General features: G+C 40.5%; 2 protein-coding genes across 13 annotated transcripts in view; both read right to left on the reverse strand.

Moving 5' to 3' along the window:
* The window catches only part of PROM1 (prominin 1), a 159,094-nt gene that overhangs the window by 34,001 nt on the left and 99,670 nt on the right, over positions 1-25,423 (reverse strand). For 4 of the 12 annotated variants that reach the window (XM_061585449.1, XM_061585447.1, XM_061585448.1 and 1 more), the window contains exons 21-29: positions 24,832-24,885; positions 22,974-23,054; positions 22,788-22,856; positions 22,415-22,507; positions 17,196-17,311; positions 16,228-16,251; positions 15,686-15,754; positions 11,851-11,890; positions 10,258-11,560 (exon numbers count right to left, since the gene is read on the reverse strand). The exons of 1 other annotated variant lie outside the window; for it this stretch is intronic. In XM_061585449.1, the coding sequence (XP_061441433.1) occupies positions 11,872-11,890; positions 15,686-15,754; positions 16,228-16,251; positions 17,196-17,311; positions 22,415-22,507; positions 22,788-22,856; positions 22,974-23,054; positions 24,832-24,885 (525 nt within the window). In that variant the 3' untranslated portion in view covers positions 10,258-11,560; positions 11,851-11,871. Of the gene's footprint in view, positions 1-10,257; positions 11,561-11,850; positions 11,891-15,685; positions 15,755-16,227; positions 16,252-17,195; positions 17,312-22,414; positions 22,508-22,787; positions 22,857-22,973; positions 23,055-24,831; positions 24,886-25,423 lie in introns of those variants that run through there. 7 more of the 12 variants (XM_061585455.1, XM_061585451.1, XM_061585452.1 and 4 more) reach the window with 6 other exon arrangements.
* On the reverse strand, positions 6,596-7,235 carry FGFBP2 (fibroblast growth factor binding protein 2). Its single transcript, XM_061584643.1, is given in 3 exon segments — positions 6,596-6,660; positions 6,663-6,776; positions 6,779-7,235. Coding segments are annotated over 3 exon segments (636 nt in total).

The raw sequence follows: 25,423 nt of genomic DNA on the forward strand, positions 1-25,423 counted from the left end.
AATGCAAAAGTAGGGAACAGAGAAGAACTAGGAATTGTGGGGAAATGGGGCCTAGGAGACAGAAATGAAGCAGAAGAAAGACTTACTGAATTCTGTGAAGCCAATAATCTGTTTCCTGCAAGCACATTTTTGAGCAACCAAAAAGACAACTGTACACATGGACATCACCAAATGGTCAATATAAGAATCAAATTGATTACATAATTGGAAGCAGAAGATGGAGAAGTTTCATACTTTCTGCAAAAACAAGACCAGGAGCAGACTGCGGTACAGATCATGAACTGGTAATATCAAAAATCAGAGTAAAGCTAAAGAAGAACAACAAAGCAATCATAATGCCAAAACACAATTTAAATAACATCCCAGAAGAATATAAAGATTAAATAAGGAACAGGTTTGAGGCTTTAAACTTAGTTGATAGAGAACCAGAAGAACTATGGATCGAAGTAAGAGACGTTATCAGGGAAGAATGCAAAAAGACAACACCTCTAGTTAAAAAGAGAGGAAGACCTCAATGGATGACTGACAAAACTCTTAAAATGGTTAAAGAGAGAAGGAAAGCAAAAGCAAAAGGAGACAGAAACACGGTCAGAACCCTAAATGCAACAATACAGAGACTAGTACGTATAGACAAAGAACACTATTACAATTTTATTGTATAGAAATAGAAAAGGACAACCAAATGGGAAGAACAAGAACCTTGTTCCAAAAGATTAGAGAAATGGAAGGGAAATTTAAACCAAGAGTAGGGATGTTGAATAATCAACAGGGGAACACACTGACTGACCAAGATAAACGAAGATGGAAGCAATACACTGAAGAATTATATAAAAGAGATGCAAGGATGACATATTCATTCATGGAGGAACCGTATGATGAAAAAAAAGAAATTTTAGAATGTGAGCTCCCTCAAAGTACACCTGCATTTCTTTTGAGGGCAACAACAGGGGTATATTCTATAGAATCCTGTGCTCATGCTTCACTTGCCTTGTACTGGGTGAAGATTTGTGCCTGCCAAAGAAATGCTTTCTAGAACAACTGCAAACTCCAATCCAAAGCTGCTGGGTAAATTCTGTTAAATCTACTCTGTCTGCTTATGGGATCAACACAGAAGTTTTACCTACCTTCTCTTGTGCTAGAATTAAACAGCTGTTCAAAGAAAGAATCCATCTTTATTCTAAATGGTGGGACCTCTATTCAGTTACCCAAATGTCATATTCTATTTGGTACCCACTATATAAAACAACATTTGGCATGGAGCAATACTTCACATTTCTGACAGTGGCACCCCTGAGAAAATCATCCACAGCTTTACGACTTCAGACTATGCTCGCTGCTTTTCTGGATGGGAGAAAAGGATGGGAGGTTTTCTAACATTCCAACCCAACAAAGTTTGTATCTGTCAATCTGGTGAAGTTGAGGACATTATACATTATTTACTAAGCTGCCCCCTATATAAGTCCCCAAGGTTAAAATTTCTTTCCTGCATCCTTCGCTCCTTGTCAAACAGACCTCCCCTGGAGCAAATATGCGTTCTGCTAGCAGGCAATGATATATTTATAAGTACTCAGGTGGCAAACTATGCTCTAGCTGCGGGAAAAGGAAGAGTTAGATACCCAAAACACCTTGTGGGGTGAGTGGGATGTGCTCCACCACTCTTATGACGGTAGTATTTATACACTTAGACATGGGGTGGGTCAGGGTATCTTTGCTCAGGAGAGGACATTTTATTTGAAATATATTGTTCTTTTACTGTATGTTGAACAGTGTTGTGTTGAAATATGACTTGTATTTTAATATGTATTTTGTATTTTCCTTTTACATGTGTTTAATTGTGGTAGCCTATGGCTCTGAGCAATAAATATTCATTTCATTTCAAATACTTGGAAGAAACAAATCACCATGAACAGATGGCACACTAATAGAGTTGATACAAGTTACTTAGACTGAATCTGTCCAAATTTTGACAAAAATGTGTCAACAAATTTGGAAATTAAACAATGGCCCACAGACCAGAAGCATTCAGTACATATTCCAATTCAAAAGAGAGGAGATCCAATGGAATGCAGTAATTATCGAACTATTGCCTTAATATCCCATCAAGTAAAGTAATGCTCAAGATTCTACAACAAAGGCTCTTATCATATATGGAGCGAGAAATGCCAGACGTCCAAGCTGGATTTAGAAAGGGAAGAGGCACCAGAGATCATATCGCAAACATACATTGGATAATGGAATGGACCAAGGAATTTCAGAAGAAAATCACCCTGTGCTTTATAGACTACAGCAAAGCCTTTGATTGTGCAGATCATGAAAAACTACAGAATGCTTCGAAAGAAATGCGGGTGCCACAGCATCTGATTGTCCTGATGCGCAACCTATACTCTGGACAAGAGGCTACTATAAGGACAGAATATGGAGAAACCAATTGGTTCCCGTTGGAAAGGGTGTGAGACAGGGGTGTATTTTATCGCCCTATTTGTTTAATCTGTCAGAATTGTAATGAGTTGCGTAGCAGAGCAGAGAGTTTTGAGCGATCTTGTGTGTGTGTATTTGAATCTTTGCTAAGATTCTACTTTCCCTGCAAATTAGTCAGACAGAGACTTTAAGCTGTAAAATAAGAAACAACTATTTTATTCTGGAAGTACATGCTTGATAGGAAAGAGTTCTATATCTAGCTAACTAGCTATGTTGGAGCAGTCTGCACTGGTCCCAGTGCAGCTCTCATGCTGGTTGAGAGGGAGAGACAAAGATGTCTGCTCCCCTCTCTCGAGAGAAGAAAAAACTGGGAAGGCGGGAAGGAACTGGGATCAACATCCTTTGCATATCAGTCTAGCAGGAAGGGGAGAGATGGCAAGGATCAAAGGACAGGTATAGCCTAGCAACCAAGAGGTCTCCTCCCTAGCTACCCTTTTTAACCCCATGCAGCCTCAACCCACCAAGTTGGAGTTGAACCTCATACATTCCAACATAATCTATATGCAGAACATATCATACGGAAAGTGGGATTGGACCAAGATGAAGGGAGGGAACTGGAGGGAGAAATATCAGTAATTTAAGATATGCAGACGATACCATACTACTAGCAGAAACCAGTAATGATTTGAAACAAATGCTGATGAAAGTTAAAGAGGAAAGCACAAAAGCAGGACAACAACTGAATGTCAAGAAGACTAAAGTAATGACAACAGAAGATTTATGTAACTTTAAAGTTGACAATGAGGATATTGAACTTGTCAAAGTATCAATACCTTTAATGTTGCTTTAATGTTTGCATACTGGTGTAGATTTAAGAAATAAATAATTTTATTGCGTTGATGAGTATGGTGTGCAATACCATAGCTTTTTGTTTTTATTTTAATTAGCATATAGAATATATTCGATTTCTGCTGTATATATATTTGCTTTTTATTACATTAGGTTTGAATCAAAGGGACAATGCTCACAGAGTTGGAGAGTATCTTCTATATATATTTTGGTGTGGCATTCAGGAAATCTCCAGATCCTTATTTCTGTAGTTTTGAATGAGTTTGTAAAAAGAGTATAAAGATGTTTTATCTAGAATAAATTTCCTGTATTTAAATAATATTTTTTTTTATCTTTGCAGGAGTTGTACTGTGAATAGTATTGTTACATACACTTATGCTGAATTGTATAGCTGTGTATTGACCACTGAAGAAGACTTTGTCAAAAAGCTTTTGGTCATATGTTTTGATGTTGTATTTCAGGAGTTGTTTTTGTATATACTGGTTATATTTACTCTTGTTAATTCAGCTATGACAGATGTGTACAGGTTATTCACGTTTTTAATTTTTTTATAAAGCATCCACATCCATATCACAGGCAGTTTTGAGTCTGGTGTTTTTGGTTCCCAATTCCTTGTTTTTCCAAATTCCAGTTTGTTGGGACAAATTGTTTTGGTTTGGTTTGACCAAAGTAATGACAACACAAGATTTACGTAACTTTAAAGTTGACAATGAGGACATTGAACTTGTCAAAGATTATCAATACCTTGGCACAGTCATTAACCAAAATGGAGACAATAGTCATGAAATCAGAAGGAGGCTAGGACTGGGGAGGGCAGCTATGAGAGAACTAGAAAAGGCCCTCAAATGCAAAGATGTATCACTGAGCACCAAAGTCAGGATCATTCAGACCATGGTATTCCTAATCTCTATGTACGGATGTAAAAGTTGGACAGTAAAAAACATGGATAAGGGAAGAATCAGCTCATTTGAAATGTGGTGTTGGAGGCAAGCTTTGTGGATACCATGGACCACGAGAAAGACAAATAATTGGGTATTAGAACAAACTAAACCAGGACTACCTCTAGAAGCTAAAATGATGAAACTAAGGTTATCATACTTTGGACACACAATGAGAAGACATGATTCACTAGAAAAGACAATAATGCTGGGAAAAACAGAAAAGAGTATAAAAAGAGGAAGACCAAACAAGAGATGGATTGACTCCATAAAGGAAGCCACAGACCTGAATTTATAAGATCTGAACAGGGTGGTTTACAACAGATGTTACTAGAGGTCGCTGATTCATAGTCACCATAAGTCATAATTGGCTTGAAGGCACATAACACACAAACGGTACATTAAAATGCTTACCTCTTCCATTTAGCTTTAAATCTTAAAATTAGGGCTATAAAATAAATTTTAGATGTTTAATAATCTGCCTTACTTAAATCTGCCTCATTTACTAAATATAGAATATATTTGCATATCAAAAACTTCTATTTAGATACCTCTCATTGTCAAAAGGAAATATTACTGTTGGTTTTTCCATTTCTTATTATACCAGAACTGAAGTAGCTTAAAAACAAACAAGGGTGCACAACTGTCAAACCTATTGCCCCCATACCCGCCAAAGAAGACTCGGGAGACGTGGCATTGGTTTAAATGTTATATTTATTAAATATAACATAATTTGAATCCAAATTCAAACATATCCAATCATAATTAATAACTGCTTATAACAGGCAGGTGAGGAATTGCACTATTCTGGTGGGGATTGAATCCCCCCCGTCTCCTGGGCATGTATCACAGCTGGTAGCTGTGGGCTCTGATGCAAGGATATGGGCCAAGACTCCCTCCTTGCCCAGTGAACCTTGGGAGCGGTCTGCCATGCGCATCCTGGCCCCGCTGTACCCGCGTTCACCCCAATGCACATGACAATCCACAGGGGCACCCACCAGTTATCCGCAGACCGAAGTCCTGCAAGATTCCTGAGGGGTGTCCTTACCCAAAATTGCCCCAGGATACCTACCTCTCTCTCCATCAAATTCCTCACCTGTCCGAACTCAATGCCAAAACTGGCCGTCACCACACCACTCCCTGAAAGCCAAACGAATTATCCCCACAGTATAAAGTAGGCAAAACGTGAAGGGCTCCTAAAAGCGGGGCCCAACCAAAAAATTCCTACTCGGCCCCACTGGTGACCGGCAAAGCCCATACTGCCATAGGGAGGGAGGGCGGGTGCGAACGAACACGAGAAGAGTTAGGGAGGGGGGAGCAGCATTAAATACTACAGCTCCCCTCCCCCTCCCATTGAGGCGTGACGTGGCCTCACCCTACTCCCTCACCCAATCGGGAGTAGACCTCCCAAGCCTTCTAACTCATATGGGGTGAAAGCAAACATGCCCCCACCTTAAGGTGGGAACGTCATTGCACTGAGTCTACCTCCAAATGCTCATTTACCATCCTCTCTCAAAAAGGCTTTTAAGTAGAGACCTTACCCCAGTCTGCATCTGTTTTGGAGTTGCTTTCTAAGATGTTTTTACAGATTTTTTTTAATAAACAAGATGTTAAAGACTTTTTGTTCAAGGTGTTGTTTTTCAGATGTCTGTAGTGTTTTGTCTCTTGTTTGCCACCCTTGGCTCTTTCTGGGAGGAAGGGTGGGATAGAAATGTAATGAATGAATGAATAATCTAACTTTCCCATTTAAGTAAGGGTTGAGCACCTTTGCTGCTGTCTGTGCTCCATTATCTGCAGTTGCTTTGATTTCACATCAGCTTTGGCTAACTGATCTACCAAATCAAACCATATTCTTTGGGAACAGAGTTTAAAATACTCAGGTGGAATAGTAGGAAATATTAGAAATATTAGAAATAATAGAAATATTCTAAAAGAACAATGTAAGAGTAGTAACAACTTATGTTGAACTTGGATAGAAATAAAGTGACATGATATCCTGGTGCACCTCAAAACTATTCAGTGAAAATACGTCTCTCACTGGAGATGTCACTGCTCATTTCATCACTAAACAACTAGGGCATGGTTCAACTGAAGTTAAGCACATTTAAGGTACATCTATGTCAATATGAATCAAATACATGCTTTAAATGTTTCCCATTAAAATCATTTCAACTTAGATGTGCTTAATTTAGTGGGATTGTGCCAATACATCTGGATGTATTGGATACAATACTGAATAGTTTTAACTTATTAAGAGTAAACCAATCTTGTCTTTCCCCTCTTTTGAGTTAGATATACTCTTGGGTTCAAGATATCCATGTGGAACCTAGTCGTAGAAATTCAGGACTGCATCTTAATATGATAAAGAGAGACAGGGTTACTTTTCCTCCTCAGCCCCTAAAGATGCCAATGATATAGGAACAGATGTAATGCAGGGACTCCCAGCAGTGCTCCCTGCAAACTTCATTGCCTCAGACATTTGACCTTGTTGAGTTGGCTTTATCAGAAGTGAAGCAGATGGTTTGGGTTTTCCTGATTTTTTAAGAGAAACGTTTCCTGCTTTGCTTTTTTAACTTGCTTTGCAGAAGGTTTCAGGACCATCTTTGCTTGATTCACAGTATATGCCTGTTGAATAGGGTTTGGCTTTATGCTGGAAGCCCCTTTCTTCAGGTGGGCTTCAGATGGAGCCCTCTGGCACATTGAAGGCTTCGGGACCAGATCAGGCTGGCAGGCATTGTGTTTCCTGAGATCCATGGCAATCTGATTCCAGTAAGTTCTTGGATTGTTATTAAAAGGGCGACAAACTGATGGCTTCCAAGTATATTAACGCCAGTAAATCTTGCCTTGATTCCTGCATTCTTTTCTGAGCTTCACTTCACCATTTTCACTCATATTCATTGCACAGGCATCTTTAACTTTAGTTTGAAAATTAGTATCTTCACCATTGCTCCTTTTCTCTGGCCTTGGATTTTGTCCTAAACCTCCCATGAAACTGATAAAAATTATGAAAAAGATTATGGACACCTTCATAGTGAAACACAGAGCTAGATCCTTGGAGAAATGTGTTCTTAACAAGTGAGAGGAAGAATTCTGCTGCTTTAAAGGGATGGTGCACAAAGCAGTCTCTTTTTCAGGTTGGGGTGTATGTGTGTCGTTGTCCTACTCCAGCCTCCTTTTAAACAAACTCCCTTGGTATAAGCACATGGCCATAATTTATAGCTCAAGGGAATGCCAAATAACCTGTGAACACTCAGGAAGGAAACAAGACAAATCTTGCTGCCCCAGTGGAGCACAACAGTTGCGTACCTGAAAGAAATATTTTTGCCTAACATGTACACATCACACTGGATCTTTAATGGATGGCTTTTTCTATTTTCCAGCTGTTACCTTCCATGTCAAGTCTTGCCTGTTCACACAGAAGTAGCAAAAAGTATGGTCAAAAGATTAAAGAGTTAGGGATGTCGACATGGCTTGTGTAACAGAGCCTAGCTAGAAGAAAGGGAAGATGTAAATCTCTTTCAGATGTGATCGCCAGGGTAACAAGTGCAGCAACAGGCTCAGCCGGGGTGGGGGGGCAAGGAGGCAGAGAGGCTTTGGCCCTGTCCAGCAGTCTGCCACAGGGGGAGCCAACATGGTGCCCTCCAGATGTTGGGCTACAATTCCCCTTATTCTTGACCACTGGTCTGGCTGACTGGGACTGATGGTAGTTGTAGTCCAACAACATATTTGGTGGACAGTTGGACAGGACCAGAAACTCTCTGGCTCAGTTTTGAGTATCTGTACCTGGCATTAACTTGAGACAGAATTGAAATGTTAGTGTACCACTGACCCTGCTGCCTTGCCAAGCTGACAGAGGTAGTCTTGGAAGTCGGGTTGAAAACCCCAAGGCTTTTGGTCTTGGCGATTTTCAACAAACAAAAACATGCTAGTCTTTACCCCCTAGTTCAGGATGCAGTTTTTGCTGGAAGGCTTTGTGGCAGGTTTTAGGATCCCATGTCCCACAACCTTAAGTCAGTGGAAGTGGTGGCTCAGGAAAAAATAGACAGAGAAATTAAGGCAGGCAGAGTCTTGGGCCCCTTTCCGGCACCACCCATCCCCTCCCTCAGAGTTTCCCCAATGGGCCTCGTTCCCAAGAAGGCACCAGGTGAATTTCACCTCATACACCACCTGTCCTTCCCCCCAGGCGAGTCTGTCAATGACTTCATCCCACCAGAGCTGTGTTCTGTTCGCTACACATCATTTGATTGTGCGGTGTGGATGGTTAAGGGCTGCAGAACCGGGGCCCTTATGGGGAAATGTGACATTAAGTCTGCCTTCCGTCTCCTCTCTGTTCACCCACAGGACGTCGAACTGTTGGGCTTTGCTTTTGCGGGCACATATTATGTGGACAGGGTGTTGCCTATGGGCTGCTCAATTTCATGTCCAGTTTTCGAGTGCTTCAGCTCTTTCCTGGAGTGGGTGGTCAGGAGACAGGCAGGCCTGCAGTCAGTGGTGCACTATTTGGATGACTTTCTGTTTGCAGGCCAGGCAGACTCTGGTGCCTGCGAGGCCTTTATGGCCCATTTTGCAGCGCTGGCAGAGGAACTCAGGGTCCCCCTCGCAGCTGAGAAAACTGAGAGCCCATCCACCGCTCTCGCTTTTCTGGGAATCGAGATCGATACCGTGGCCCAGTGCTGTATGCTCCCACTAGACAAGCTGTTGGCCCTTAAGGGGAAAATCTCAGAAGTCATGGGGTCTAGGAAGGTGACATTATCCACGCTCCAGGAGCTGGTGGGGCACATGAACTTCGTGTGCAGAGATGTAGCGCCTGGGTGCGCATTCATGTGGTGTGTATTCAACTCCATGTCTGGCTTAACACGGCCCCAACACCACATGTGGGTTACAGCCACTCTTAGAGCCAACCTGGCAGTGTGGTCCACCTTTTTGCAGGAGTTCAATGGGGTATCCCTATGGAGAAGGGACCGCCTGTTAGAGGCCGAGCTACAGGTGCACTCTGATGCCCCAGGTTCCTTCAGCTTTGGGGTTATTTTCCATGATGCATGGTGCCATGGCAGTTGGCCACAGGACTTCGCGCAGGCAGGGTTAACCCGGGATCTTACTTTCCTGGAGTTTTTCCCCATACAGGTAGCTGTGCACCTTTGGCCTGACAAGTTGTATAATTCTGCAGTCCACAACCTCCCTATGGTGCATGTCATCAACACCCTGTCTTCAAAAAACCCCAACGTTATGTGCCTGGTGTGAGCATTCGTGCTCCAGTGTCTGCACTATAATATCCTGTTCCTGGCGCGCCATGTACCAGGTATCGATAACAGTATCACCGATGCTCTGTCACGGAACCAGATGGAGAGGTTTTGCCAGCTGGCGCCATGGGCAAGGGCTCAACCGGACGTGGTCCGTCCAGCGCTATGGGAGATTGGAGAACCGAATCAGAAAGGGCCATAAGCCTGTCCGTGGCACCCAGCAATATGGCCAGCTACCAAGGAGCAGGTAGGGAGCTGTCAAATTTCAGGGAGGCCAGAGGCTACACCCAGGAGTGGCCCATCCCCGTGGAGCACCTTATGGAGTTTTGTGCGGAATGCAAACGGAGGGGCCTTTCAGTCAGGACCATCAGAGGTAAGCTCTCAGGTCTCTCTTTCCCCATATAATGCCAATTCCTAGTCAGTTTGAGAACTGCTTCATGCATGTCATTTCCCATCACTGAGACATGAAGGAAAAGGTATCTATTCTGCATGAAGCGCTGCGTAAGAATTCATTTAGTCACAAATGCAGATTGGGCAGCTGATGTGCAAGCAACATGTTATTAAACAATCTTAAAATTGGCTGAAATTATTCTTTCTAGAAATTCCACTCAAAGGGCTTCCAAATGAATTAAAATCAGCCAGTCATGGTACATTTTAGAAGATCCATCTAATCCACCAGAGCTGAAAAGGTAGGAAACCCTCCCAACATTACTGGCATAAAAACAGTGACCACCACCGAGTGCAGGACACCCATATTTCCTCACAGAGCTTTTAGTTTTCATTATACGTAGCTATTGATAGCCCTTTTTGAAATTAGTTGTGCAAATCAATCCTATTCACAACTTTTACAGCCAAGTAAAAAGGCAGTGGAGCACAACTTCTAAATATTCCTGCAAATTCAATACTTTACTTTTAAAAACAAAATATAACTAATTATTTTTTAAAAAAACACAGTTTACACATTAAACCTATAAACACCTTGACAGGACCGTAGCATGTTAATATTGGACCTAGTCACACCTTTGGCAAATTGAGTGAACTGACTGCATTGTGGGCATGGGCTTATGGGCCAGCTCCCCCTCATGTCCACGCTGCTGTAACATCTAAATGAGGTCAACAGATAGACATCCCCATGCACACATACGCTCAGTACAATCTTCCCCTCTCAAAAAAGGTGTGTACAAAAATAATGATTATGCATATTAGGCATGTGTGGACATTTGCTACATTTAGGTGTTACATCAAGGTAGGCCAGTGAGTGCGTAGTTTGGCGGTAAGGTATGAAATCTGCTGACAGTCTGAATAGGTCCTTTCAACATATCTTATACTTTACTATGATTATTTAGGTTACAAGGAAGATCTTGTAATATCTTCCTGATCTTGTAATATCTTCCCATTGCACATTTGTCCAGGATTTTTTTTAAAAAAGTCAACTACTTTGAAGAAAAATATGCTTTTGATCTTATGACAGTGTATATTAAATAATTCAGAAACACGGAAGAATAAGCTGTCAATTACATTAACTTGTCTGAAGACAACACAAAAGATACTGCAGGTTTCCATACATTTTACAGTCAAATGTGGCCAGCCAACAGCTGATCATGCTGAACAGGTTGCTTGTGAAGTATAACAAAGAGTATTTAAAAAAACCTACTGCAAGATAGCTGTAAAAAAAGATACAAAAAAGTGTCTGTACACAGGATGTATTCTTCATGGAAACATATATTTACATATACTATATTAACATCTCTGAACATTATAACAAATGTGTAATTTTGACTGGGCAGTTAATCTGAAGCGAAAAACAAAAATGAAGATAAACACAGGCATTTCTGTTTACAGCAAATTAAGAAGTAAATTAAGAAGAGACAGAAACTCGTGGAAGAATGGAAGCTGCTAATTCCATGTTTTGTTGGTACTGAATAGCAAAAAAAGAAAGGATGCTGAGTGGCCTGGTCACCTGGCATTTTATGGCATATGGTTCTGTATTTCTTTCAGTTTGAAATTAGTTTACCGTACAGGTCCCAAACAAGATGGCTCAGAATTCAGAATTTGACACTGACTGGAAAGATGTTGTGCGTCCCAGAGGAGCATTGAAAGTATTATTTGCAGAGGCTGAAAATGAAGTCACAAGAGAAAATTCAGAATATTCTCCCAACCACCACATTACAAGAGAGTTCAAGTAAAATTTAGTGACCATGAGAGCACTAAGGGTCAATTCAGAAATATGATGCAAGTGCCATGGGAGTATAGGAAAGGCATGTGACGAGGCAGGCCTAGCATGGAGAGGCCATTTGTGAGAACTGGTACCTCCACATGGTGCTATACTTAGTAGTTCAAAGGAAGTAGGCTGCCCATATTTTTAAAGGGGCTAATTTTTTAAACAGATAAACAACGCAACTTACCCTTAACATTTCCAGTATGCACTACCACTGTTCCACAGAACTATACGAGAGAGAGATTGAGAGAGAGAGAGAACACAGAAATATAACACTTACTGGGGGCAAATCAGCAACACTGCTTCAGTATAGAAAAGCTGCTGAATGGAGAAAAACACACACAAACTAATGCAAAATAAGAATTCCTTGCTTTTTATGAATAGTTTTGAATTATTTTCTAGACAGTGGCATTCTACTTGTTTCTCTCTCGTTGCAGGCAAGGAGACTTCAGATAAGTAAGCACTTTCTCCCCCCACCTTTCCATTGGCTACTAAACAAGAACAGAAGAGCATAACAACATAAGAAGAGCCTGCTGGATCAGGCCAATGGCCCATCTAGTCCAGCATCCTCTACTCACAGTGGCCAACCAGAATATAAAGTTTTATGTAGCGTTGTTATGATTGCTATATTAGGCATGAAAAATACAACCGAGTAGCCGTTTTTCACTATGACAAGCGCATGCATTTGCAATGCAGAGAAGCCACTGATAAATCTAGTTTAAAAAATGCAAAGCCCCTTATAAATCAACTAAAAGCAGTAGCGAAAACTGGGAAAGGACAGGAGGAACATGGCCAAGTTGAAAGAAAGCGGAGACTACAAGGCTGTCATACTAAGGGTAAAGGGAAAAGCAATTCAGGTATGGGTCTTCAAAGTCTGTCTCAGGTACGACACCTATTAAAGTTTGGAGTTTGGAGAGAAAAAGAGAATAAACATTGTCTCTGATATTTCTGAAGTTAGTGTTTTATTTCTTAGTGTATGTTCAAAAATTTATTTATGTTAAATCAATATCCTCTCCCATGATTGTTATATTCTTTATTACTTTCTACAGGTATGCTAAAATTTCTACAAGATGCATTAAGTACTACTGATGGGCCCAAAGTAAGAAATGAGCAAGTTCAGAATGTTACTGGATTGAAATTGGTTATGTTTCACTAAAGCCACTGATAGAAGGCTGGTCAGAGAGAAAAAAACAGGATGATAAATTTAGGAGTCGCCAGGAAATGGTAAATGTTCGTGATTTTATTAGTTCTTCCTTTAAGCAAAAAGAACTCTGTGGCTTAAAAACTTATGAGGCTGGAAGGGATCTCCCAGATCATTCAGTTAACTCATGGGCAGGATGGAAACATATAACCCCAAATCATTTTTTGCCACTTCCTTGGAAGCCACCACAAAAAAAATGTGTTTTTTTGAAGTGCGATTTTATAGGGTCATCAGCTTTAACTGATACATTCTCTCAGCTTTTACATTATTCAGGCACAATGGTTGCCTGGAATCACCACCCTGTCTCACATTTGATATTCTTTTGACACTAGATGAAACCGAGTCATCTTGATCATTTTCAAATGGACTTCTACCCGAGTTTATAATCGAGCAAGGCTTAGTTAATCACCCTGGTAAATTACATATGATGGGAGCTGGACAGGGGAAGCATGTTTCTGATCTCCTGGACATCTTAGTGGCTTTAAATGCCATTGACAATGGTATCTTTCTGGGCCGCCTTAAAATGCTGGGAGATGTCATCCAAGGACTTAGATTTGGGCGTTCCCAGTAACTTCCACAACTTAAACTGATAGTTTTTGGTAAGTGTGCAGCTTCATTGTGTGGTAAGCCACCAAGATAGTTTTTGATAAGTGTGCAGCTTCATTGTGTGGTAAGCCACCAAACTGCAGGCTGAAACATCTACCTAGGCAATCAAGCATCTTCAGGCCCTAGACAACCTCCACCCACACAGGCAGGCCATTGGACTTGCCTGGACAGGAAGGCTTACTGTTGCTATCAGATTCTGCTTGAGAAACATGGTTTTCTTAAGCTTTGGTGTGCTCCTGTAACCCTTATGTGTCCTTTCATCTTGACTTGTGGCTTCATCCCTCAACTCTGATTCCCTTGTGCAACTTCTGGTGTCCTGATTATTTCAGAGCACTGCCTATAATTCAGCCCTGATAGATGCCATTAATATGCTGAAAGCACCCAATTTTCTCTCACCTAGCCATACAAGTCCAGGGGACCTACAGAGATCCTGAACTGATGCCTGAGCAAAGTGATCTGGATGTTGGAAACAAGCTGAGACTTAATCCAGAGAAGCAGAGGTGCTTATTACTACTAGGAAAATCAACCGGGATTAGGTATACAGCCTTGTTCTAGACAGAATAGCACTCTTCTTAAGGTATCAGTTTCTCAGTGTCTTGTGGTTTTCCTGGACTTACCCTTGCTCATGGAATACCAAGCAGTGGGTGTGGCTAGGAGCACCTTTCACAGCCTTGGCTGGTACACTTTCCTGTGCCCTTTCCTGGTGAAAGCCACTGTCATGCATGTCTTGGTCACATACAGATTAGATTACAGCAATACATGTCTTTGCATAATATGTTTGTGGGTTTTTTTGCATGGAAGAGGGGCTGCTGATCAATGGTACAGCATATACTGTGTATGTCGAAGAACCCAGGTTCACTTCTCTAGCACCTCTAGTTTAAAGGGAGGGGGGAAGAGAAAGTACTTGCCTAAAAGGAATATAGGCCTGCTTCAGCATAAGGTAGCTTCACATATGTTCAGCTGTTATGTACTGAAAACTGTATTTTATAGTACTTATGACCTGTCCTTAGCCAAGTAGGCACAATTTTAGTCTTTGAGGCGATGTGAACAGAACCCCCAATGAGTGGAGCATTCTTTTTCCCTCTGAAGAGCCTTCTTAATACCTCTGGTTGACTTTATGCAGGCTCTTTCTATACAACTATATAGCCTATTTCTATATTTTCTAAGAAAAGAATCTTCAACTCCAATCTACTTTAGATCAAATTGTACCCGGAACAGATTTTTTGAAAAATAAGATGCTGTCAGTTTTTATTAAAGAACACCTAAGTCCTCATAAACACGGAACAATTTCCCTTAGCAGCTGCTTCTTCCATCTTGACTGGTCATATGGATGCATAATGAACAGGATATCACATAATTATATACCAACCAATCAGATGTGATTACATGATGTCACTGACATCATAGGAAGATAATTTAAATATTTTAGCAAGGAACATATTGTCAGAATATATTTTTTTAGCATTGTCAAAATGTGAAGAAATAACAGTAATTTTGGTGCACCTTGCTAATAGTTTTCCATAAACAGGCCTGACAATATTTATATAAAAATTTCTATGAAGTGAGTATATACCCTGAAAAGTTCCAGTTTCCAGATGCAGGAATTAACTTCACATGCTGGGTAAGAGTACTAGGCTTAAAAACTGCCATCTGTGCAATTCTGTTGTTAAAAATATAGTGACTCAGTTCACGTCACATTAAACCACAGTTTAAAACAAACAATTGTTTAATGTAAACAATCAGTGTGCTCATGCGCACTGGTCAAAAGTTCCTGTGGTGCTTCTTCCCTGCTACTGCTGCTGTCACACTCCAGACAAAACAAGTAAGGGTTTGGCTTGTTCTTGTCATCTAAACCAGAGTTCATAGTTCCAAGCAAACCATGAGTGATAATCCAAGAACAAACCTTGATTAACACTTAGGGTTTGTTTGGAAGACACAAACCATGAGTTTGGGCTCAAATGACATGACATGCCAGATTCTGGCTCGCTCGCTTGTTCACACCACCAAAAGGAGCAGAGAACTGTTTGAGCAGCGTGAACCAGCACACTGCTTGTTCACATGAAATCATAGTTTGTTTTAAACTATTATTCAATGTGGCATGCAAATCAAGCCAGTAAATAATGCTATATAGGGCATATATTAAAAGAGAGAGTAGTTAAGCAAAGAAAAATCATGCAAAAAAGAAAAAAGGCAGGCAGTTTCAAACTTGGTTTACCTTGTCATAATTGGATTGTGTATACCATATAAATGCTCTTTATGATAACCATTATTACCATTTTCCAAACTGTAATAAAATAAATATACCAAGAAAGGACTGTGTTAATGATAAGATGCAACTCCATACAGACAATGGTTACAAAGATGATAATTAAATAAATCAATAGGTGTTTGTTTTAAATGTTATCAGTTGCCCTTCTGAACTCTTTGCCTAAAGCAGCCTACAACAACCAATACAAACAGAATAATATGACAACTAAAACACCACACATATAAAATCAGTGTAACTAGGCATGCCCACTTTGGAGCCTGTAGAATAATGAGTACTTCAGTCACATACACTGAATTAATTCTACAGCACATTCTATTTCAACATGATCTGCAAGAAGCTATTTCTGATGAGTATGTTGAGCAATATGCCAAAAATGTAGAAAAGAAGTGCAACATATCCAAAACATGTAAAATAAAAAAACAGGCTGGATTCTTTTTTAAAAAAACCCTCCCAGTCTACATGCTATAATATCAATTAAAATCTCTTACTTTTTCATGGGCATAGTTTCAACACTAAAAAATATAAAAAAGAAGTAGTTGTAATATTTGTTAATACGTAATTATATGTAATAATATTTGGTTTTGCAGCATTTCCCTGCTGTTTATTGACTGCTGTTCTAGCAAAAGTATAATGTCAAAGTGATCTACATAATTAAAAGAAAGAAAGAAAAAAATCAGGAAAAGGCACTGGACAGAATTACAGAAAAAATGATTTTAAAAAAAGGTAAAAGTGAAGACAAGTGAAAAATAAGTAAAAACAGCTATCATAAAGTAAAATGCCAAGTCCCTGAGACAGAAGAACTGCAAGTGGAAGAATAAAACACTGGTTAGAGGGAGCAGAATAACTACATAAGCCAAAAGCAAAGAGCATGGCAAGAAAAATATAACATCAGACATAACACGTTTTAATTCATAGTGATCAGAAAGGTGATTCTAATTTATAGCATTATGGAATATTTTTATAGGTCACTCTCTGAATATTTAATCCTCATAGGCCAAATTTACACCCCACCCTTCAACCGTCCTGAATCAGCCAGAAGAAGCACTATTTCCAGAGCTCTGTCCCAAGCAAACGCACATACACCAATTGCCTTGGTATGTAGATACCACCCCTACAGGCAGACTCAGACTCATCACTTTTCGGGCTCGTGTTTCTCCCACTCCTCCCTTTTCTCTGTTTGGTACTTTCACCTCCCCTCCCTCCATTTTCTCACCAACTGTTGAAATTTAAATGGGCATCTCCTTGCCTATGAAATTCTGTAAAAATGGCATATACATTGGTAGTCCTGTATAAATAATAAATTGCCTGCAACCTGTTTCACTGAGATCCACCAGAGAAACTCCTGATTGCAATACTACACAACTCACAATATTTCCCTTATCTCAATGAAGCTACTTCACATCATGTGCTTAGTTGCATTTCTGTAATCTTCCATGTTCGTATTCTGCTTACTTACTCATCATACACATCTTCTGTATCCATCCTACGGTAGAATTTGGCTAGTTTTACAGCACAAATGATGGCAGGAATCAGAAATACCGAACAGCCTCCCAAACCAAACCAGAATGCATTCTAGGTAAGACAAGAAACAATATTGAGACATTTAATATTTTCCATTTTCCTTGTGACCCATTCTATGGGCTACTCTCAGTGCTCAAAAGAAAAAGGAATCATGGGCCGGGGCTGATGTGATGTTGACACTGTTAATTTGAACACTGCTAGTCTGTGGAACCATCAACTACAGCAAATTTCAGCAAACGGTAGAACCACCACGATGGACTACAATGGATGACAAGAATGGAAAAATTCAACTTTGTGCAAGCTGCTTTTTGCTAATTCTCAGTGACAGTCATATGAGACCTTGGCATCTTGGAATATAAGATTAAAAGACAACATCATGCCATCAGCTTAATGTCATGTTAAGGGCCACAAAGATGACAATAGCTGCAACTCCTAAATAAACCTGGAATCCTTACTGAACTGTTTTAGAAAGCAAGTGCTGGAATGTGCAGGTGGAGAACTGCTGAAGAAGGCTTTGAACAACATATGCCTCACCCCAGATAGGTTATAGTATTCTATAGCCTATATCTTACATAGTTTTGCTTATGTAAGTCCAGCTCCTGGTCACTATATAAGGTGTTCAAAGAGCAATTTTTCTCTTTGTCTGCTGTCTATCCAACTCTGCTTCATGTGTTTTGCCCAGCTGGCCCACAACTCTATATGGATAACCAAAATGCTAAGATGCTTGGGAAGCTTAGATATTTTGTTACACAATTACATGCGCTAGAGGAAGTTAGACTAAATTTCAATTAGGGTAAGAAATAACGTTTGATTGTTTTGTCAGTGCATGTGTAATGCAATCCTAACACCATTTTAAAACTTTAGTTTCTAAAAGGTACTATACTGCTATATATTGCTTTAAGTTGCTTTATTTTCTTCACATTTCATCATGTTGCTGTCATCTATATGAAGAAAATGCCTTAAATGAATCATTATATACCAATCAAGAGACTGATTTGTTTTAGTTCCAATTTGTTTTGACAGGCCCCCTGGTTATTTTTTCCCCCTAGATAAGCAAACAGAAACAGACTGTGGTGGGCTGCTATTCATGGCTAGGCATGCTGCATTCAGCTGGAGGGCAGTTCTCAAGTTACACAGGCCTACTGTACATGGAGAGGGGTTCCTGCATTGTGTTGTAGTGGGAGACATTAGGACGCTATCATAAGTCCTGTGCTGGCAAATGCTCTTTTTAAGAAAAACAACAACAGAGAGTAAATAAACCAGGGAAGCATCTCAGCCTGCATAACCTAACTGGCCAAACCAAAGTATACTTGTGAGCCAAACTCAACTCAACAGGAGTGTGCTGTTGGTCTACCTCTACTCTGGAATGAATGTTTAATGCATCCGAAACCTAGACAACTACTTAAAAAAAACCACACAAACACACTGCTTCATCCCAACAAGCCTAAAATAAACAGCAATGTATATGTACGCCTCAGGCGATTAATATCCTAGTCAGGTTTTCCTCCTGCTGTGAAGTGTAACAGAGGTAGCTTTAACCCTGCTTGCAGTGGAGTAGCTCCTTGGTACCTTAGTGCCATTTTCTGGGCCAGAAAATACTGTTTATGCAAGAATCATTTAATGATGACACAGATTAGCCCAATTAGCCTCAGCTGTTAAAAAGGTGGTTTGACATTTTGTCTGGACTTGTTTACCCAGTTGTGTTTGAAAAAATCAGGCTCATCCCAGCTTAAGCAGCAGAGAAAAGAGCTTATTCCACAGTCTTTTAGGTGCTTCCAATTATTAGCAGTAATAGCAAGCAATTTCTGAGTAGAGTTTTACTAGTTCATTGTCATGTCGTTTGCCATTTTTCAAGACAACTAGAAAATGTAGATGTTGCCATTACAAGACAAAAGGAATCACTGAATACTGTCACTGTTCAGCAGTACATCCAAAATGTGTTTCTGTAGGTCAACAGAAAAGAAGGTCTCCATCACATTTTAACAGGTTTCCTTATAAGCTTCTTTAGCTCCAAAGCCATGTCTCCAGACTAAGGAAATTGAAAAGCCCTGTTAAAGCTAAAGCATTTGGGATTTCTTAGTTGTTTTTTTAAGGAGATGACTGAGGAGGAAATTATATGGGGCTTATTTGTTTAGTTATGAGATTTGCTTCCTGTTTTTCGTCAAGACTCCTATACCAAGGCATGGTCTATTCATCTCTTGTAATACTAGAATTCAAGGCCATTCAATGAAATTAATCAGCAGAAGGTTCAGACAGAAGCACTATTTCATAAAATACATATGGAATTCATTGCCACAAGAAATGGCACTGGATAACCACTAGTTTTGGTACACCTTAAGTGTCCCCCATCCACATCATAGTAGCTTATCTAAGAACAGATTCCATGTGACCAGGAGACCATCTAAGCAAGTGAGCGAGACCCATGCAATTGGCCCTGGTCCATGTGCTTAAATAATTTAGATGGCCAGAAGAACAAACAGAGGATGTCAGGTGACCTGATTTTCAGAAGGATTAGAGCCATTGATAAGACCATTCATATAGGAAAGGTCTAGCCATTGGACCTTTCCTCCATGAATGTGTCTCTCAATGGCTAATAGCCATGATGGCTAAATGACAGCTAAATATGCCTCAATACCACATGCTGGGGGCAAAAAGATGCAACAAGAGCACTCTTGCTTATGAGTACTTCTTGTAAGCTTCACATTATCATCTGTCTGCCCACAGCTGGAAGCAGAATGCTTTGGTCTGTTCCAGCTGGTCTTTTCCTATGTACTTAAGTAATTTCACAAAAAACTGAGGCTTTAGCTTAATACTTTTCTGGGAACTTGATGGGATCATAGAATTAGTCCCAGACTAGTTGTGGCTCAGGAAGAGAGTTTCACAGAAATCTGATACCAAAAAAAGGCCAAACAGCTATTTCACATTATGCCCAAGTCAAAGAGGACATTTGTTTGGCTTTTCAGTGGCAATTTCATATCCTAGATAGACTACAGGCTGTTTCTCAGGACTACGTCTAGACATGTGATTTAAATTTTCTGAAAGATATGTGAACTGCAATACTTTAGAAGTTACTCTTGAGTACACAAGCACATTTCTTATTAATATAAGCCTACCTTTATGTACATATAGAAGTGACCTTAACCCATAGTTGAAAGAGATATCTGGAACAGCATTTATTATTAATTATTTTATTATTTATTAAATTTATATACCGCCCGACTAGCAATAGCTCTCTGGGCGGTGAACATAAAACAGCATAAAAATACAATAAATAACAAAACAATATTAAAATACAAGCAACAATCCAACACAATAAACATTTTTAAAATTAAATCAGTGTAACTTAAAATGCTTCAGAGAATAGGAAGGTTTTGACCAGGCGCCGGAAGGAGAGCAGAGTCGGCGCCAGGCGTACTTCCTCAGGGAGACTGTTCCATAGTTCGGGGGCCACCACTGAGAAGGCCCTAGATCTTGTCATCACCCTCCGGGCCTCCCTGTGAGTTGGAACCCGGAGGAGGGCCTTCGTAGCAGAACGTAGTGCACAGGCCGGTTCATATCGGAAGAGGCGTTCCGCAAGGTATCGTGGTCCCGCACCGTATAAGGCTTTATAGGTTAATAACAACACTTTGAATCTAGCCCGGAAACATATTGGCAACCAGTGCAAGCTGGCCAGAACAGGTGTTATATGCTCGGACCGCTTGGTCCTTGTCAGCGATCTGGCCGCCGCATTTTGCACTAGTTGTAGCTTCCGAACTGTCTTCAAAGGTAGCCCTACGTAAAGCGCATTACAGTAATCCAAACGTGAGGTTACCAGAGCATGTACCACTGATGTAAGGTCCTCTTTACTCAAATAGGGACGTAGCTGGGCTACCAACCGAAGTTGGTAAAACGCATTCCTAACCACCGAGGCTACTTGAGCCTCAAGTGAGAGGGAAGAGTCTAAAAAGACTCCCAGACTATGAACCCGGTCCTTTAGGGGGAGTGTAACCCCATCCAGGACAGGGTATATATCCACCATCCGATCAGAGAACCCGTCCACCAACAGCATCTCAGTCTTGTCTGGATTGAGCTTCAGTTTGTTAACTCTCATCCAGTCCATTGTCGAGGCCAGGCAACGGTTCAGCAAATCGACAGCCTCACCTGAAGAAGATGAAAAGGAGAAGTAGAGCTGCGTGTCATCAGCATACTGATGACAACGCACTCCAAAACTCCTGATGACCTCTCCCAACAGCTTCATGTAGATATTAAAAAGCAGGGGGGACAAAACTGACCCCTGCAGGACCCCATATTGGAGAGCCCGCGGTGTCGAGCAATGTTCCCCAAGCACTACCTTCTGGAGACGACCCGCCAAGTAGGAGCGGAACCACTGCCAAGCAGTACCTCCAACTCCCAACTCCGCGAGCCTCTCCAGAAGGATACCATGGTCGATGGTATCAAAAGCCGCTGAGAGATCAAGGAGAATCAACGGAGTTACACTCCCTCTGTCTCTTTCCCGACATAGGTCATCGTACAGGGCGACCAAGGCTGTCTCAGTGCCAAAACCGGGCCTAAAACCCGATTGAAATGGATCTAGATAATCAGTTTCATCCAATAGCGCCTGGAGCTGGCCAGCAACCACCCGTTCCAAGACCTTGCCCAGGAATGGAACATTCGCCACTGGCCTGTAGCTGTTAAAATTATCTGGGTCCAAGGAAGGCTTTTTCAGGAGTGGTCTCACCACTGCCTCTTTCAGACAGCCCGGGACCACTCCCTCTCGTAAAGAGGCATTTATCACTTCCTTGGCCCAGCTACCTGTTCCATTCCTACTAGTTTTTATCAGCCAGGAGGGGCAAGGATCCAGTACCGAAGTGGTTGCACGTACCTGTCCAAGCACCTTGTCCACGTCCTCGAGTTGAACCAACTGAAGCTCATCCAACAAAACAGGACAAGACTGTGCTCCGGACATCTCACTAGGATCTACTGCTATAACTTGAGAGTCTAGGTCCTGGCGGACACAATTTAACACAATACTGGTTCTCTAGTCTCAGCATAAGATATCTTAGTGGAGAAATGACTTGCAAAAATTTAAGAAAAATGAAAAGAGTTAACCCCTACTCCTTCCCTGCCCCTATCACAACTTTGTTTTGGAGTTAGACAGATGCAAAATATTCTTACCAGAGAATCCGTTATATAGCTGCATAGAAATATATCTACAGCGGTATCAATCACATTGGCAATGGGCTTGCATGTTGCCACTTCCATAGTAATCTACAAGAAACCAGAAACAAAACTCAAATACTGAATATCTGATACTGAAAATTCCCATTCAGAAGCTTTTTATGATCAGTGGCAAAGACAGACATATAATTTTGATATAATCCAATCTGAATTAATCATATTTGGTCAGAGAATTAATGTTATGTTTTAATTTGCTATGTTGTTAATTGTAAAGTTTCAGATACAGTGTTGGCACACCAATAAGTTTAATTTTCTTTTTTCAAAAAGTTCAGTTCTCTAAATTGCCAGTAAGGAAAAAGAGACATCTTACCGATTCCATCACCCATTCAGCATACTGCTCAAAGTAACGTATTATAGTATCCATATATTTTTTAGTTTCCTTTTAGGAGAAAAAGAGAAGACACACATTAAGACACATGTAAGAATTCCAAATACAATGCACTATGGATTTTTAAATATATAGATACACACACTTTTTTTAAAAAAAGAAATTTACCTGAATAACAACTAATGAAGCGTTGTTGTTTATAAGAAGTTGTGCGGCATTAACAGCAGTAATCACACTTCTCACTTTCTCCTGCAGGAGGAAGAAGATTAAGGGATGTGGGAGGGGACTATAAGTATGCTGTTGTAACAACCCAGATCTCCAATTATTATGTTACAGCTGAAATAAAAATTCTCCAATGCCACAGTCACAATTAGGCAAGAGAGCAGTTAGTATTTGTATTGGATTTGAAACAGTTTTTATATAAGAAATTGCTTTCATTATTTTTATTGGTAACTGTTTTTATTGATGTTTTAAATCACTTCAAGGTATTTTAATAGGAAGTGATTCATAACTGGAATGAAATAAATAAATAAATAATGAAGAGTGCCTCGTAAGTCAATTATTTAGTCCTTAATGTAGGTCAAACTACATGTGATCTGGGAGGTCTGTAACTGGATCTCCCATCATCTTTATAATTGGTTTATTGTTGGCGGGTGGGCAGCCAGGGATAGGAGAAACTTTAACCATTTCTCCAGCACCGTCTCCTTGACTTAAATGCCCATCACACCCACCAGGTGCTATAAGCCAAAGAGAGCGGAAATGCACCTGCCTTTTCCTCCTCCACAGCTAAAAGCAGCTTGTGGGGAGGGGTCCTAGAGAAAGGGTTAACAATCCCCACCACACCGCTACAGCCCTGATCCAAAGTCTTCCATCCCTCATCCTTGCTTTTAACCAAAGAAAAAGATATTGGGAAATCTCCCCCATATCACATTTAATATGGCTATGAGTGACAAGCAGACAGCTACACTTAAAACATTATATTACACCTCAAAGCTATGAAAGCTCTGCCTGTGGATATCCCTCTATGATTATTGCTTCTTAAAAACAAGACCTTGCATGTTGATCCTAAGATAAACACACCAAGGCTTGTGAAGGCTTCACGCAATGCATCTGTAGATGTTTTAGAAGATACTTAAGCGTACACTTAAAAGCAAAGGATGCATGCAGACAAATCTCCAAACCGTAGTTGGAGAACTGGGAATGGGCCTTGTGCTACATGTTGCCTCCTGCCCCTCCCTTTGTACAGATTAGTTAATTACTGCCTAGTTTGATGTTATGACTGAATGTAACAAACCAGGAAGTAATTCAATAAACCTGGAGAGGAATGAAACACAGGGCTTGCTCCCACTCCTTTAAGCAACGATTTGGAGGATCTGTGGTCATTGCTGGAAATCTAATTTTCACAAAGGTAGTAAACCTGTAGTGTGAATATTTCTCAGTATAAAAAAAATTCCCTTTGTGTTGTATACTAGCATTGCAGAAAGGTTACATTTAACTCTTTGTTCCTTTATGTTCGTTTACTATGTGGGGGTAATTTATTATGTATAAAAGGTAAAGGTGTCTCCGCACTTGTAGTGCGAGTCGTTTCCGACTCTTAGGGTGACGTCTTGCGACGTTTACTTAGGCAGACCATATATATGGGGTGGGATTGCCAGTTCTGTCCCCGGCCTTTCCTTACCCCCCAGCATATGCCAGGTACTCATTTTACCGACCACAGATGGATGGAAGGCTGAGTGGACCTCGACCCCTTTTACCGGAGATTCGACTTCCTCCTTCCATTGGGAGCTTCGGCTGGATTACCGCTGCTTACCACTCTGCGCCACGGCCTTCAAAATGCTCAGTGTTGACTGGATGGTGCTCAGAATGTTAGAAGAGACCTGATTCCCAGATGTATTTAATGTACAACATGCGATCTCTTCACTCAAATGAACATAAAATACTGCCTAGCAAAAATAGGTTTCTAATTTGTTAAAGAAACAACTGCAACAGGGCTTTATTCCAGGAGAAAACAACAACAAAAACTTACTGGAAGTTCTGATGATGTTTTCTGCAGTAACCTTATGCTCTGGTTTAAAGTGCTCTGGTTAAAAACAAAACAAATACAAAAGTAGTTTGTCACATGACCCTCTTATATCATATTCAAGAAAATAGCTTGATGTAATGGTTGATGGATCAATGAAACATTTTGTGTATGAAAACAGTTTGATCCGCCAAACTGGTAAAGCCATATGTTAAGCCTTAATTTATGTTAAAACATATCTATTTTAAGTAGAATGGAAACCATTCTTGTGACGTAGCTCAAAAATATAGTTGGTTCAACAAGTTACAATGTCTACTTGATTGCTTCCCATGTTTTCGAAGCTCTACCAAAGTACAGGTAATGGAAAATGAAAGTGCATAAAAATTGAGGAACCATCTTCCCTCCTGCTGTATAGAGTGCAAAGCTCTGGCTAATCCGTGGACCTGCAGGTATTTTTGAAGTGCAACTCGCATCAACCCTAGCCAGAATGGCCTATAGTCAGTGACGGAGATTGTAGTCCAACAACATGTGGAGGATCATAGGCTTCACATCTAGGTGTTCCTACAGATACACTCAACTGCAGTGTGGACAGGCACCC

This window comes from Rhineura floridana, chromosome 9 (assembly GCF_030035675.1).
Source record: "Rhineura floridana isolate rRhiFlo1 chromosome 9, rRhiFlo1.hap2, whole genome shotgun sequence".
In the NCBI taxonomy this organism is placed as follows: Eukaryota; Metazoa; Chordata; class Lepidosauria; order Squamata; family Rhineuridae; genus Rhineura; species Rhineura floridana.